The sequence below is a fragment of the Salvelinus namaycush genome, chromosome 23 (genome assembly GCF_016432855.1).
Source record: "Salvelinus namaycush isolate Seneca chromosome 23, SaNama_1.0, whole genome shotgun sequence".
Taxonomy (NCBI): domain Eukaryota; kingdom Metazoa; phylum Chordata; class Actinopteri; order Salmoniformes; family Salmonidae; genus Salvelinus; species Salvelinus namaycush.
Window position 1 is genome coordinate 25,603,132 of NC_052329.1, and position 17,130 is coordinate 25,620,261.

At 46.4% G+C, this 17,130-nt stretch overlaps 1 protein-coding gene across 1 annotated transcript in view; it reads left to right on the plus strand.

Annotated features, from left to right (window-relative positions):
* The window catches only part of LOC120018570 (breast carcinoma-amplified sequence 3-like), a 163,821-nt gene extending 155,868 nt beyond the window's left edge, over positions 1-7,953 (plus strand). Inside the window, exons 21-22 of the mRNA XM_038961784.1 lie at positions 6,923-7,598; positions 7,849-7,953. Of these exons, the coding sequence (XP_038817712.1) occupies positions 6,923-7,598; positions 7,849-7,953 (781 nt within the window). The remainder of the gene's footprint in view (positions 1-6,922; positions 7,599-7,848) is intronic.
* Positions 7,954-17,130: the final 9,177 nt, after the last annotated feature.

The window sequence follows — 17,130 nt, forward strand, 5'->3', positions numbered from 1 at the left end:
ACTATCCCCCAGCCCTGTGTCCTGTACTGAACTAGCACTATCCCCCAGCCCTGTGTCCTGTACTGAACTAGCACTATCCCCCAGTCCTGTGTCCTGTACTGAACTAGCACTATCCCCCAGCCCTGTGTCCTGTACTGAACTAGCACTATCCCCCAGCCCTGTCTCCTGTACTGAACTAGCACTATCCCCCAGCCCTGTCTCCTGTACTGAACTAGCACTATCCCCCAGCCCTGTGTCCTGTACTGAACTAGCACTATCCCCCAGCCCTGTGTCCTGTACTGAACTAGCACTATCCCCCAGCCCTGTCTCCTGTACTGAACTAGCACTATCCCCCAGCCCTGTCTCCTGTACTGAACTAGCACTATCCCCCAGCCCTGTGTCCTGTACTGAACTAGCACTATCCCCCAGCCCTGTGTCCTGTACTGAACTAGCACTATCCCCCAGCCCTGTGTCCTGTACTGAACTAGCACTATCCCCCAGCCCTGTGTCCTGTACTGAACTAGCACTATCCCCCAGCCCTGTCTCCTGTACTGAACTAGCACTATCCCCCAGCCCTGTGTCCTGTACTGAACTAGCACTATCCCCCAGCCCTGTGTCCTGTACTGAACTAGCACTATCCCCCAGCCCTGTCTCCTGTACTGAACTAGCACTATCCCCCAGCCCTGTGTCCTGTACTGAACTAGCACTATCCCCCAGCCCTGTGTCCTGTACTGAACTAGCACTATCCCCCAGCCCTGTGTCCTGTACTGAACTAGCACTATCCCCCAGCCCTGTCTCCTGTACTGAACTAGCACTATCCCCCAGCCCTGTGTCCTGTACTGAACTAGCACTATCCCCCAGCCCTGTCTCCTTTCTCCAACCCTGTCTCCTGTACTGTCCTAGCACTATCCCCCAGCCCTGTGTCCTGTACTGAACTAGCACTATCCCCCAGCCCTGTGTCCTGTACTGTCCTAGCACTATCCCCCAGCCCTGTGTCCTGTACTGTCCTAGCACTATCCCCCAGCCCTGTGTCCTGTACTGTCCTAGCACTATCCCCCAGCCCTGTGTCCTGTACTGAACTAGCACTATCCCCCAGCCCTGTGTCCTGTACTGAACTAGCACTATCCCCCAGCCCTGTGTCCTGTACTGAACTAGCACTATCCCCCAGCCCTGTGTCCTATACTGAACTAGCACTATCCCCCAGCCCTGTCTCCTGTACTGAACTAGCACTATCCCCCAGCCCTGTCTCCTTTCTCCAACCCTGTCTCCTGTACTGTCCTAGCACTATCCCCCAGCCCTGTCTCCTGTACTGTCCTAGCACTATCCCCCAGCCCTGTCTCCTGTACTGAACTAGCACTATCCCCCAGCCCTGTCTCCTGTACTGAACTAGCACTATCCCCCAGCCCTGTGTCCTGTACTGAACTAGCACTATCCCCCAGCCCTGTCTCCTGTACTGAACTAGCACTATCCCCCAGCCCTGTGTCCTGTACTGTCCTAGCACTATCCCCCAACCCTGTGTCCTGTACTGAACTAGCACTATCCCCCAGCCCTGTCTCCTGCACTGTCCTAGCACTATCCCCCAGCCCTGTGTCCTATCTCCAGCCCTGTCTCCTGTACTAGGGATTATTTGAACAGTTAACCCCCTGCCTCTCCTCCATGCTCCTCTCTTTATTACATTTCCTGTGAAATAAGAGAGAGAGAATATCATCTTTCCAGTACTGGAGGGAGGTAGCAGAGGGAGAAGGAGAGGGATGGACTGACAGGAGTTTTACAGGGTATCTGTTGGTTCACAGCACCACTGAGGAAGCAAAATCCACTGACCTGGCTGAGAACTGTGTGGATCGTTGAATTGTTATGTAGTTGTTATTGCGTATTACAGACCACAAGAAACCATGTGTGTTGTTGAACTGTTGTTAAAGTCCAAGTTGATTAGTATTTAGTTAGCCAATATAAAGATCCTATGAATACTCTGAGGTAAGAAAATTCACATTCAAGTCCATCACTCATTATGTTCTAAAAACTCACTTAATTTTACTAAAACTATTTATCAATTATATTTTTGTCTTTTTCTAATTATTACATACCAGTTTCCACAATATATTTATTTTTTCTTGATTCTTTATCTGATTTTAATTTGGCCATCCCTCATTGGGACAGCAAAGAAGGGATTTGTTGTGTTTTGACTACAACCTTCAAATGGCACCCTATTCCCTACATAGTGCACTACTTAAAGGGATCTGGTCAAAAGTAGTGCACTATATAGGGAATAGGGTGCAATTTGGGATGCAGGCAGGGTCACTGATCCACATAATTTCCCCTCCAAATCGCCGTCTGAAAGTGATGGTTTCACTGTTATTCTTTCCTATTTTAGGGCAAGGAAAGCCTGTGATGTTATCTTATAGCTTGCCAACATTCTCATTGTCTCTCATTCTCGCTCTCTCCATATTTTTGCATTTAATTGTGTTTTGACAACTTTTTCTTTCCGTCGAAAGTCAGTTATAGCTTCCAGTCCTGTGGTAAGGATAGCTTCTGATGACGGCTGAAAGATGGCCGCCGTGAATCTCTTACAGAAACCATAAGGAAATCCTTTGAAAAGAGGGAGCCAAGGCAAGCACTAGGACTGCGTCACAAATGGAAACCTATTCCCTACATAGTGGACTACTTTTGACCAGGACTCATAGAGCTTAGGGTGCCATTTGGTACACAGCCTAGGACTGGTGACCTTGATTTTCCTTTTTGATGCCTGGATTTAAATCTTTATACTGTACAGTACAAAGCTCCCAGTTTCTCTCCTGAGCCCTGTTTTACAGTGCAGACTTCAGCCTTGGTGAGGCTCCTTGGCAGCCATTTTGGGGTCAGTGTTAAAACAGTGGAGCAGTTAGTTATACAGCAGGACCCAGCTACTGTATAAAAGGCCATGGGAAAGACACGCTGGGACCTGTCACTGAGAGATGTCAAATGTCGTCAAATTTCTCACGCTTTTTTCCCCTTCTTCCTTCGTTCGCTCTTCCTCTTTCTCTCTATTTTCCCTTCATTTGGTCTTAGGGAAAGTATTGATCCCTCTCTTCCCAAAGTTATTTATAATTGAAGATAAACAAGGAATGTGCAGTTTCCATGGGAACTGTCCGAATTTGGGGTAGCCTGAAATTGTTGTTGTTTTTTTGTATACATATAAGTCCTGTGAATACGCAAGGGAGGGAGGGAGGGAGGGAGGGAGGGAATGGAGGGAAGAGGAGGGTAAAACATGATACTAGTGTCACCAGCGAGCAAGTGGAGGGAAACGTGGGGAAGTCCAGCTTTACCCCAGTGAGCTGAGCGTTACACATCCTATTATTATCCCTGGACTGTGCGACAGCTCTGACCACTAAGAGGAACTCTAACACACACACAACCCCCCTCCCCACTCATTCACACACATTCTCTGTCCCCTCAGGCCAGGTCATTCCCAAGTCTTATTTCTGCTTCACTTTATGGGAATGCTTAAATGTAGCTATGGCAGGGAGGGCAGTTATAATAATCAAAGCCTTCACACACTGTGCCGTGGCTTCCCAGTCCAGTTCTAGGTGGTCTGGCTAGTCTTGTGGCATGTTGTCACTCTCGGCTGGCGGTGCCATGTTGGATCCACACAGGTCGGGTGGCAGGGCACAAGTTTACCCGATTTACTAAGCTGTCCAGTAAGAGCCTGTGCTAAAACAATAAGTTACTTTTGCTCTCTTTGAAACCCTGCAATTTCTACATTTGAAGCACTGTCTGGCCTGTGGTGTGTGTTTTTATTTCTTCATCAAGTGAAAGCCCCAGAGAGATCTAAGGTGATGAGGTGTTAAAGATATATTTGACATATGAGTACTACACCCTCTCAACCTCCTTTGGCAGACACACACACACCTGTGGACCAACTGTGCCTGTGGTCGTCATCCCCCATGGGGTGAAACTGTCACCACGTGGAGTGTTCTACTGATTAGCCTGGGATTTGTGTGTGTGGACCACCCAAACAGTGCCACGTGTGTGAGGTGTGAGCGGACAGGTCTGTCCCACAGGCTGCAGTGGACACACAAGCAGTGGTTTAAGCGCTGGGAGACTCAAACTGTGTGAGCAAGAGCTGGCACCCTAAGTCTCTTCATTTAAATTTGTAACATTTGCTTAACCTTTATTTAACTAGGCAAGTCAGTTAAGAACAAATTCTTATTTACAATGACGGCCTAGGAACAGTGGATTAACTGCCTTGTTCAGGGGCAGAACGACAGATTTTTACCTTGTCAGCTCAGGGATTCGATCTAGCAACCTTTCGGTTACTGGCCCAACGCTCTAACCACAAGGCTACCTGCTGCACCATGTGAAAGAGGGGAGTGATGGGCAGACTTACTCACTGCAAATCAGTCAATCGTGGATAGGAGGATGAGGAAGATGAGGAGAGGAAGAAGAGGATGAGGAGAGGGAGATGAGATGAGGAGAGGAAGATGAGATGAGGAGAGGAAGATGAGATGAGGAGTGGAGGAGGATGAGGAGAGGAGGCTGGGGAGAGATTGAGCTCTTAGGAAGTAGAGGTGAAGTCCACACACACACTGCACACACTGCTAAAGAAAACCACTCATATATCTAACATGTCATCAACTCCCACTGTTTGGTTAGTACTATGGCTGGTTTACACTCACTGCTACTGAAGTACTCCCCTCCATACCCCCACCTGACTGGGGGCTTAAAGTGTCTGTTTGTTTTGTGATTGTGTGTGTGGGGGCAGGCAGTATCTGTCTGTGAGTTAGTGTGTTGGTCCCTGTCTTGGATGGGGGCTAAGCCCACCATTGACTCAGGCTAGACAGAGTGGGCCAGTCTAGGCACACACACACACACACACTTCAGGATCCACTCAGAAAAATTCCACTGTCTGAGGCGCTGATCCCTTGTGTGTGTGTGTGTGTGTGTGTGTGTGTGTGTGTGTGTGTGTGTGTGTGTGTGTGTGTGTGTGTGTGTGTGTGTGTGTGTGTGTGTGTGTGTGTGTGTGTGTGTGTGTGTGTGTGTGTGTGTGAGAGAGAGAGAGAGAGCAAGAGCTGTGTGAGTCAGAGGAGACTTCACCTCCTACCGGTAATCCTCCCATGTCTCCCTCTATCCCTCCCTTTACTGTTCCGTCACTCTCACTGTCTAGAGGAGAGGTGTTTGGAGTCTGGGCCACTTTTCCTCCTACCAAACCAGAGCCATTAGTTAGATGGTGTCTGTGTGGAGGAGTGTACTGTGCGTGTGTGTAGGAGTTTACAGTGTGTGTGTAGGAGTTTACAGTGTGTGTATGGAGGAGTGTAAACTGGGTTTTGCCTTGAAAATCGTCAACATTTTGTGGGGAGTTTTTTTCCCCTCTCTCTCCCTGATGTTTCTGTATGAGAAAAACACTAAGGTAAATGCCAGTACTTATCACCTAGGTGCATTCGTTTATCTTGCTTTGTAGAACCTCTACAGTATGTACGCCCAACCTATTGTTGTTATCTTTCTTACCAAACGGTGAGACAAAATGAATTCTCTATGCAACACTCCCTGTTGCACAGTCGTCTCAAATAGTGAAATATGCCAGAGTTGGTTCCCAGAGAGGATGGTTTGTGTTTGGTCTTGTCTGAATTACGGCGACATTAGTTTAAATAATAATTATCCTCTACATCGTTCTGATGACCAGCATAAATCTCCGTTGGCCGAGGCCACAGAGCAATAGGAAACAGACGGTACATTCTCCTAGCATAACGGCTGCATCCCAAATGGCACACGATTCCCTATGTAGTGCTCTGGTCAAACGTTGTACAACATGTAGTGAATAGGGCGCATTCCTGGTAATTGTAGTCCTCTAGGATCAAACAGGAGGGAGTGTTCAGACCAGTGAATCTCTCCTCTGAAGGAGGAGACATGCAGCAGTCAGTGGGCTAACTCACATCAGATGTTCCTTTCTTTGTTAATTCATATCAAAGTAGAAACTCTTACTAGCAGTAAGGAGTGAGCTTAGCTCTCTCTCCATTCATTTCCAGAGAACACTTCACTTTGAAGTTTAACCAGTGGAATTTGTGGCATTTTTCAGGGTTGTTACGTGAATGGATGGACCGTCTCATCTGTCTGTGTCTGTGTGTGTGAGACTAGTGTTCCACTTTAATCATGTTTACGTACTGCTTTACTCATCTCATATGTATATACTGTATTACATTCTGCTGTATTGTAGTTAATTAATGCCATTCCGACATTGCTCGTCTTAATATTTATATATTTCTTAATTCCATTCTTTTACTTTTAGATTATATACATCTATATTCCGGACTCTGACATTGATCGTCCTAATATTATTTTACTTTTTAGATGTGTGTATAGTTGTGAATTGTTAGATACTACAGCACTGTTGGAGCTAGGAACACAAGCATTTCACTACACCCGCAATAACATCTGCTAAATATGTGTATGTGACCAATACGATTTGGTGTGTGTGTGTGTGTGTGTGTGTGTGTGTGTGTGTGTGTGTGTGTGTGTGTGTGTGTGTGTGTGTGTGTGTGTGTGTGTGTGTGTGTGTGTGTGTGTGTGTGTGTGTGCGCGCGCAGGGGGCTGCATATAAACATTTATATTGCGTTAAAAGAGTGATGTTTAAGAGAGACCAAGCTTTTCTCACAAAAGCTTTCTTGTGATTCATAGCAGGACTTGATCTCAGGGTGTTTCTTCTCCCATCAGCGATGTTGGTACCAGCTAATATGAGACTGGCCAGACAGACTAACGCTCTGTAGGAGAGACATGGCTTGTGTCCCAAATGGCACCCTATTCCCTACATAGTACTACTTTTGACCAGGGCCCATAGGGCTGTGGTCAAAAAAGAGTACACTATATAGGGAAATAGGGTGCCATTTGAGTTGCAACCATGGTGAAAATTGGCCTCCTGACATTTACTGCTGTAGCGTGACATTATTGTGCTGCTGACTCTGTTTTCAAACAGAAAGGAGCAGCCTTGTAAAGTCGAACTTCTGCTTTATGGCCTGGGCCAGCACTCCTGTGGATATGAAATTCCAGGGAGAACGCCAGGGGAGTCGGTCTGTGTCCCGGCCCAGGGAGAACGCCAGGGGAGTGGGTCTGTGTCCTGGCCCAGGGAGAACGCCAGGGGGGTGGGTCTGTGTCCCGGCCCAGGGAGAACGCCAGGGGAGTGGGTCTGTGTCCCGGCCCAGGGAGAACGCCAGGGGAGTGGGTCTGTGTCCTGGCCCAGGGAGAACGCCAGGGGAGTGGGTCTGTGTCCCGGCCCAGGGAGAACGCCAGGGGAGTGGGTCTGTGTCCCGGCCCAGGGAGAACGCCAGGGGAGTGGGTCTGTGTCCCGGCCCAGGGAGAACGCCAGGGGAGTGGGTCTGTGTCCCGGCCCAGGGAGAACGCCAGGGGAGTGGGTCTGTGTCCCGGCCCAGGGAGAACGCCAGGGAGGGGGTCTGTGTCCCGGCCCAGGGGAGTGGGTCTGTGTCCTGGCCCAGGGAGTGGGTCTGTGTCCTGGCCCAGGGGAGTGGGTCTGTGTCCCGGCCCAGGGGAGTGGGTCTGTGTCCCGGCCCAGGGGAGTGGGTCTGTGTCCCGGCCCAGGGGAGTGGGTCTGTGTCCTGGCCCAGGGGAGTGGGTCTGTGTCCCGGCCCAGGGGAGTGGGTCTGTGTCCTGGCCCAGGCTGCCTGGGAATGTTTTGTCTTTTCCCAGTTATCCTTTTTCAGTTAATGACTGTTCACATTGACACGTCAGCCAGACAGACACTGTGTAAAAACCCCTCCTCTCGCTCTCTCGCGTGCATATTCTCTCTCTCTCGCTCTGAGGTGTAATGCAATCTATCGTTGGTAAAGGGCCTGACAGGGCTGGAGCCGTGTGTATGTGTGAGATTGTTCTGGTCTTTGGATGCAGTGTGAGCATGGTGTGAGTGGAAGCAGAGCCCAGGTCTGGTCTTCATCACAGAGAACTGCCCAGGGCCAGACCTTCTACCAACACCAGCAGCCCAGGGGTGGGTGAACAGGGACTCTTGCAAATAAACTACATAACTACATATTCTAACGTTTTGAAATCACCACCGCATTGCAATAGGTAGACAAATGCAATATTAGTATGATATCACGTCTGACTAGAGTTTAGTACCTCAAATACAGCTAAGCTATCTCAACAATGGGCTGTGGTTGTTGAGGTGCATTGTATCTGTATGTGAGTGTGTTGAGCCTGATAGAGCTGTCAGAGGTCAGCAGTGCTGTCTGGTGAGAGCTGTGAGGTACCCTTCAGCAGAAACAGGGGAGTTGGGGGTGGATCAGGGTGTTAAATCGCCAGCCCTTTTCACCCGCAGCATGGGTCCTATATGAATAGCACACTTGTCCTACAGTAGCTCTGCAGCTATCCAGCGTGTGTGTCTGTGCGTGTGTGTCAGTATGTACTAGTAGGTGTTTGTGCATGCAATTTGTGGGCTTGCGTTTCTAGGCACCTGGATTGGGGGGCTCATCTCAGCCATATCACTGGATATGGTTATGCTCTGTGATGATGTAATATCACTGGATATGGTTATGCTCTGTGATGATGTAATATCACTGGATATGGTTATGCTCTGTGATGTAATATCACTGGATATGGTTATGCTCTGTGATGTAATATCACTGGATATGGTTATGCTCTGTGATGATGTAATATCACTGGATATGGTTATGCTCTGTGATGATGTAATATCACTGGATATGGTTATGCTCTGTGATGATGTAATATCACTGGATATGGTTATGCTCTGTGATGATGTAATATCACTGGATATGGTTATGCTCTGTGATGATGTAATATCACTGGATATGGTTATGCTCTGTGATGATGTAATATCACTGGATATGGTTATGCTCTGTGATGATGTAATATCACTGGATATGGTTATGCTCTGTGATGATGTAATATCACTGGATATGGTTATGCTCTGTGATGATGTAATATCACTGGATATGGTTATGCTCTGTGATGTAATATCACTGGATATGGTTATGCTCTGTGATGTAATATCACTGGATATGGTTATGCTCTGTGATGATGTAATATCACTGGATATGGTTATGCTCTGTGATGATGTAATATCACTGGATATGGTTATGCGCTGTGATGATGTAATATCACTGGATATGGTTATGCTCTGTGATGATGTAATATCACTGGATATGGTTATGCTCTGTGATGATGTAATATCACTGGATATGGTTATGCTCTGTGATGATGTAATATCACTGGATATGGTTATGCTCTGTGATGATGTAATATCACTGGATATGGTTATGCTCTGTGATGATGTAATATCACTGGATATGGTTATGCTCTGTGATGATCTGAATCATCAGCCATCCAATATAAATATCATACTGTGTATAATCTAGATACTATACTCAGTGTCTGGTCCACCTTTATATCGATTGATGTTACTCCCTAGATAGTGTTTTCTAGAACATTACATAGAAAGCTCTTTAGACTTCACATCCATATTGTAAAAAAAGCCCTCTCGTATGATGTTGTTCATATTTCACATTGACTTTCTCTGTGTGTAGTCAGGGGACTGATGGTAGTTCACTGAGCCCTAACAATACCCAGTAGGGTGAGTGGATCACATATCAAAGCTTTTAGGCCATATGGCAAATCTTTGGAATAATCAATTCTATTTGACGTTCAGAAACAATGAGCCTGCGTTGCAAATGGCTCCCTATTCCCTATATAGTGTACTACTTTTAACCAGGACCCATAGGGCTCTGGTTAAAAGTAGTGTACTATATAAGGAATAGTGTGCCATTTGGTACTCACACTGATAGTGTTTGGGTTGCCTTAGGAAATATGTCCCAGCTTCTGTTGATAACTCCATACTTCCTGATTCAGCTGAATGAGCTCAGGTTGAGGGCTGAATGGTCTGGCTTCTGAATGTTCAATACTTGCATGGAAGTTTAGACAGCGACAACATAGAAACAGCAGAATATTTACTGGCAGGGTGTGGAGGGTTGTGGGATAGGAATGGGAGGAGGGGGTGAGTGGCGTCAATGCGCTTCATCTAGATCCGGGATCTGGGACCGCCACTGTCATTTGCCATACATACATACATACATACATACATACATACATACATACATACATACAGACACACACACACACACACACACACACACACACACACACACACACACACACACACACACACACACACACACACACACACACACACACACACTCTCTCTTTTAAGGATCCTCCTGTGGCTTTTGGACTGTACAGACGAGCTTTAACAGCAATGTTTGTGTGTGCATGCTTGTGTGTCTGGTGTCTGAGAGAGCTCGGGTGGGGCAGGGCAGCATGAACCGGAGACCCCCAGAGTGCTCGTTGTGCTAATAAAACAGCAGGCCTATCGGACACCAAACACCCCCGATCAAACCCCATTACATTAAGGAAATATTACACCTCACACTGCCAAGGGCTAGGACTGATGCATTTACAAGGCAAGGCATTAGAGTGTGTGTTTGTGTGTGTGTGTGTGTGTGTTAGCCGTGAATAGTTATATCTGTTTACCTCCGGTGTTGTCAGGACTTTGGCAGTCCCTTCACAATACACTGACTCTGTCCTGTCTGTTGGTGCCCAGGGTAATATTGATTTACAGGTCTGCAAACCTACTCTAGCTGATGTAGGCAGCATATCATTTGTTTGACAGTTCACTCTTTGTTGTCATTTTAGCCTGCTGGAATACTTGTATGCAGTAAATCTGAATAAGCATTGTCATTGCTGCTGACCTAAGGCAAGCCCCTTATATGATGAAGTACAGCATTTCCAGATCTCAAGGTGTGTGTGTGTGTGTGTGTGTGTGTGTGTGTGTGTGTGTGTGTGTGTGTGTGTGTGTGTGTGTGTGTGTGTGTGTGTGTGTGTGTGTGTGTGTGTGTGTGTGTGTGTGTGCGTGCGTGCGTGCGTGCGTGTGTGTGTGTGGGGAGGTCTGGAGAGATTCTTATGTCTCTGTGTGTGTAGAGTGTCTGTGTTAAAGATCCAATCCGCATTAGCAGAAACAGCGACACTGTTCGCCCCAGCGCCTTTTATTTGTGTTTTTTTGTTTGTTGATGAAACGGAGGTGAGGCGCCTCCAGCTCCGTGGGGTAAAAATTGCGGCACATATTCTGCTCTTCTATCGCGTGTGCAATGATGTCTGAGGGGAAAAAACGGTGTTTGTTGTTTGCAGTAACTTCTTCGTTGTTGTAATATCTCAAACGGACGTGGTCCACCATTTCTAGAATCAGAGAGAGAAAAGAAGGGAGAAAGAGGGAGGGGAGGATTGACAGCTACCTACCTCCTTTCCAGAGAGTCAACTAAAAAGGTTGAATGTTTAACCTTTACGGTCAAGCTTCTGCCTGGACCTTGCGCGATCATAGAGCAGCCTCTGAAATTGACGAATACAGTAAAGTAATCCGACATTCAAACTCATGTCATGAAAAATCTAACTAATATCATTTTGATCTATTTCCTACATTAGCTACATACTGTTCTATGTCACCTCTCTGTCATTCCCTGGTCCAAAAAAACGGACCTACAAACCTCAGGAAGGGATTGATACTGCAGCTAAATCAAACCAATATAACTGCTATTACGTGAACACAAACATTCCGGGAGGACATTTGAGATTCACCATCATCTCCACCGCCAAGGGAGGTTAACTGGGTTAAGAATCTTAGCGGCTCTGAAGCCTTTTGGAGCGATTCCTTATTAATCTCTCTCACCCCCATCACCCCATCACATCCCCCCACCAAGACATTAGCGCCAGGTTTAGGCGGATTTACCTCGCCAGATAACACGACCAGATCTGTCAAAACAGTCAACCCCCCATCCCTACACACACACACATCCTCAGTCCCAACGCCACTACCAGACAAGACACCAAGGTTATTTTAGTTTGTCTTTTTATTTATGTAGTTTCATGATTTTATTTGAAATTCAGTTTAGTTTCAGTTAGTTTTCAGATCATACTGTGTTTATTTTTAAGTTTTATAAAAACTTAAATTTTAATTTAATTTGTATATTATTTAGTTTCCGTGTTAGGGACAGAAAGTAGCCTATGTGTTGTTGGCATTGATGTGTTAGTAAAGTTTTTGGGGATTTCACTTATTGTCAATACGGGGCAGTAATGCATAGGTGATGGGTCAGGTCATAGGTTAGGTTTAAAGGTAGACTCAGCGAGATGATGTAGATGCACCAAGTAAACAGTAGTAGTGGGTCAATTTCCGCAACAACCTGGAGCGCTGAAGCTCGAGGCTAAACCTCTGTTTTGGTCCTGTAGCTACCAGGTTGTAGTAGACACTGTGTGACTGTGTGAGAGTCTTGCATCGCACTCATCTCAACGTGTGTGTTTCTCTGCTCAGACGTTGCTGATGCCTACCAGATCTTACAACACCTGGATAGGTTTTTTTACGTATCGGTTAACCACATCATGGTTGTGTTCACCTGCTCAGACGTTGCATGCATCTGCCAATGGTTGCATGCCACTTCATCGACTGTGCAGGCTGGCCCAGACTGATATTCCTTATGATGTGGTGAGCTGATATGTAAAATACCTGTCCAGGCGTTGTAAGATCTGGCATGCGTCAGCAGCAACATCTGAGCAGAGAAACATGTTATAGCAGTCTGGTGCCCGACTGCACAGTCCACGACTTGACAAGCAACCATTAGTTGATGCATGTCTGAGCAGGGGAACAACCAATATCTGCGGTGCTGCTCGTGGCAACGTCATTTCACGCCTGTAAATGAGTCAATCTCTGTGACCGCCAGATTCAGAAGCTTCAAAACCACATTCGAAAAAAAAGCTTGAAAACCCCTTTAGATTTTTGACCAAAATTGAGAAAAACAACAAAAACTGTACATAATTCATGATTGTTTTATTTGATTTAGTTTGTTTTGGAGTCAAAGATAATAGTTTCAGTATAGTTTTAGTTTTTGAAACGGGTTTGTTCATTTTATTTCAGTTTACTAAATAGATTTTTCATGATTAGTTTTTCTTTTCTTTTCTGTTGCATTTTACTATAATATGACAGGAACTTTCCTCTATCTCTCCTCTTTTCTCCTTCCCTCGCTTTTCTCCTTCCCTCGCTTTTCTCCTCCTCCTTTACTTCCCGCAAACTCTACATTAGGGAGCCAACTAATCCTATATATTTTAAAAATGTTTTCTTACTAGGCCTTCTCACCAAATGACCCAATTCCCCCCTCCTCTTTTTTTCTGGTCATTGGTCAGTGATGCATCACACATGCACAACATCTGATGAACAAGTGTAGTGGCCTAAGATTGTTGGTGACATCATAAGTAGTGAGATACTGAAGATATGTGTGTGCGTGTGTGTAGTCTAAACTGTGTGTGGAGGAGTGGCCATGTGTTTACGTGAGGGACTGATTAGAACACCTGAGTATCTTCTAACAGCCCCCCCCCCCCCCCCCCCCCCCCCCACACACACACACACACACACACACAAATTGAGTCGTAGTCTCTCTCTCTCTTAGTCTCTGTCTCAATACGTGTGTGCTCATCAACATGTCATTTTAGCATGTTTTTCTGCTGTATGGTTGCGTGTTGTTTTGCCTCCTTCCTGCTCTGCCATTAATACCTGGGGGAGGGATGTGTAGTGTGTTATATGTAACAGTCTGGTATTAACAGTTGAATTGGTAGCCTGTATTATTGTGTGAACTGTCATCTGTCTCCCTACCCTGGGTCTGGGTCCTGTGTAAGGCTCTTAGAGGGATAATCTGGGCTCTGCCAGGGGTCTTACATCGCCCGCCCAGACCAGGGGTGTCGGGAGGATCAGGACGAGGCGCGAAAAGGACAGGATAGCACACACATCGACCCCCGCCCCGGCTCTGAGGATCGGTGGGGGGGGGGGAGTTCTGATATTTCTTTATTTTTGTACTTTTTGGATTATGTGTGTATTGCTAGGTATTACTGCACTGTTGGAGCTAGAGACATACGCATTTCGCTGCACCTGCGATAACATCTTCAAATATGTGTACCCGACCAATAAACTTTGATTTGATTTTGAGTTTCAGCGCTGTATGTGTGCGTGTGTGTATGGGCACTTGGGCTTGGAGGGTAGACTAGGGAAGATGTGTGTAGACTGTAGCTTACTGAGTGAAGGAGGGTGTGAGGGCGGAGGGGAGGGGGTATTTGGAGCGGACCCTCCCTGCTCTGTCTTGACCTTAGAGCCATCAGGCCCCTCAATGAGCCAGCGTGTCTGTGAAATGCACTTTATTATTGGTTAATCTGCCCACAGTGGCAGCCCTTACTTCACACTGGATTCCACCCCTGTGGAGACTGTGTGTGTGTGTGTGTGTGTGTGTGTGTGTGTGTGTGTGTGTGTGTGTGTGTGTGTGTGTGTGTGTGTGTGTGTGTGTGTGTGTGTGTGTGTGTGTGTGTGTGTGTGTGTGTGTGCACCCCGTGGGGCCGTGCCTAATTGGACAAATTTGCACAGCGGGGGTGGAGGCACAGGCGTGGTGGGAGATTGATATATGGACGCTTGAGACAGAGCGCGCAGAGTACACCCTCACACTAAATACTCTTGCACACCATAAGTATTTGTGATGCATACACACATCACATACATTCACAAACACACACACACTCCACCCCACTAATCTAGCCCTACCCAGAGAGAAAGCGTTGGCAGTATAACGGTTATTATATGCTTAGTGTTGTGCTCATACCCAATATCTGAGATTAGCTACGTAATCAACTCCAAACTTTGAGCCCATTTGGTGAGTTTTTCTGTCTATAGATGGCGTCGCCATTTCCATTGGGACATTATCCTGAAAGTGATGAAGAGAGTTGGTTGCTGTGTGTGTGTGTGCGTGCGTGCGTGCGTGCGTGCGTGCGTGCGTGCGTGCGTGCGTGCGTGCGTGCGTGCGTGCGTGCGTGCGTGCGTGCGTGCGTAAGCCTGATGGAATTGAGCTGCTAGACCCAGAGCTTTAATCAGGGTTTTTGGCGAGGGGTGAGTGTGTGACGTGTGCAGAGCCTTAAGAGCAGGTTTGAACCCACACTGTTTCATCAAGCCCTCACGATTCGCTCATATTTGGACCAAAAGCCACCACACTCACAACCAGCTGGTTTCCAGCCCTAGACCCTAGAGTTAGGACTGTAAACACACAGTACACATACATACAGTTATACATGCAGACACAAACACACACACAACATATACTATATACACCATATATACACACACACAAAAAGACCACATAATGGGCCATCTCAGCACCCAGACCACAGCTAATAGAGTAAATGACAGGGGAAGGCTGTGAGAGGGTGTGTGTGAGTGTGACTGTGTTTGTTGTTGTTTTCCCCACACAGCTCTGGCTCGGTCCCTGGCCAAACACTCTTTGATGTGTGTGTGACAGGGGGAGGCATCCCACAGACTCTCAGGGCCAGAACCCCTCCCTCCCTCCCTCTCTCCATCCGTTGCTCTCTTGGTCTATCTCTCCTTGTGGCTGCGGGGGATGACAAGGCACACTGCTGTTTCGCTGTAGGACCCTGCAGCTGCCTAAAACACACACTCACACACTAACACACACATATGGGTCTGGTTATCTCACCCTAGTCCTCTGGCCTACTCTGTTTCTCTCTCTCTGTTTCTCTCTCTGTTTCTCTCTCTGTTTTTCTCTCTCTCTCTGTTTTTCTCTCTCTGTTTCTCTCTCTCTCTCTGTGTTTCTCTCTCTCTCTGTTTCTCTCTCTCTCTCTCTCTCTCTCTGTTTCAATTCAATTCAATTCAAGGGGCTTTATTGGCATGGGAAACATGTATTAACATTGCCAAAGCAAGTGAGGTAGATAATATACAAAAGTGAAATAAACAATAAAAATTAACAGTAAACATTACACATACAGAAGTTTCAAAACAATAAAGACATTACAAATGTCATATTATATATATACAGTGTTGTAACAATGTACAAATGGTTAAAGTACACAAGGAAAAATAAATAAGCATAAATATGGGTTGTATTTACAATGGTGTTTGTTCTTCACTGGTTGCCCTTTTCTTGTGGCAACAGGTCACAAATCTTGCTGCTGTGATGGCACACTGTGGAATTTCACCCAGTAGATATGGGAGTTCATCAAAATTGGATTTGTTTTCGAATTCTTTGTGGATCTGTGTAATCTGAGGGAAATATGTCTCTCTAATATGGTCATACATTGGGCAGGAGGTTAGGAAGTGCAGCTCAGTTTCCACCTCATTTTGTGGGCAGTGAGCACATAGCCTGTCTTCTCTTGAGAGCCATGTCTGCCTACGGCGGCCTTTCTCAATAGCAAGGCTATGCTCACTGAGTCTGTACATAGTCAAAGCTTTCCTTAAGTTTGGGTCAGTCACAGTGGTCAGGTATTCTGCCACTGTGTACTCTCTGTTTAGGGCCAAATAGCATTCTAGTTTGCTCTGTTTTTTTGTTAATTCTTTCCAATGTGTCAAGTAATTATCTTTTTGTTTTCTCATGATTTGGTTGGGTCTAATTGTGCTGTTGTCCTGGGGCTCTGTGGGGTGTGTTTGTGAACAGAGCCCTAGGACCAGCTTGCTTAGGGGACTCTTCTCCAGGTTCATCTCTCTGTAGGTGATGGCTTTGTTATGGAAGGTTTGGGAATCGCTTCCTTTTAGGTGGTTGTAGAATTTAACGGCTCTTTTCTGGATTTTGATAATTAGTGGGTATCGGCCTAATTCTGCTCTGCATGCATTATTTGGTGTTCTACGTTGTACACGGAGGATATTTTTGCAGAATTCTGCATGCAGAGTCTCAATTTGGTGTTTGTCCCATTTTATGAAGTCTTGGTTGGTGAGCGGACCCCAGACCTCACAACCATAAAGGGCAATGGGCTCTATGACTGATTCAAGTATTTTTAGCCAGATCCTAATTGGTATGTTGAAATTTATGTTCCTTTTGATGGCATAGAATGCCCTTCTTGCCTTGTCTCTCAGATCGTTCACAGCTTTGTGGAAGTTACCTGTGGCGCTGATGTTTAGGCCGAGGTATGTATAGTTTTTTGTGTGCTCTAGGGCAACAGTGTCTAGATGGAATTTGTGGTCCTGGCGACTGGACCTTTTTTGGAACACCATTATTTTGGTCTTACTGAGATTTACTGTCAGGGTCCAGGTCTGACAGAATCTGTGCAGAAGATCTAGGTGCTGCTGTAGGCCCTCC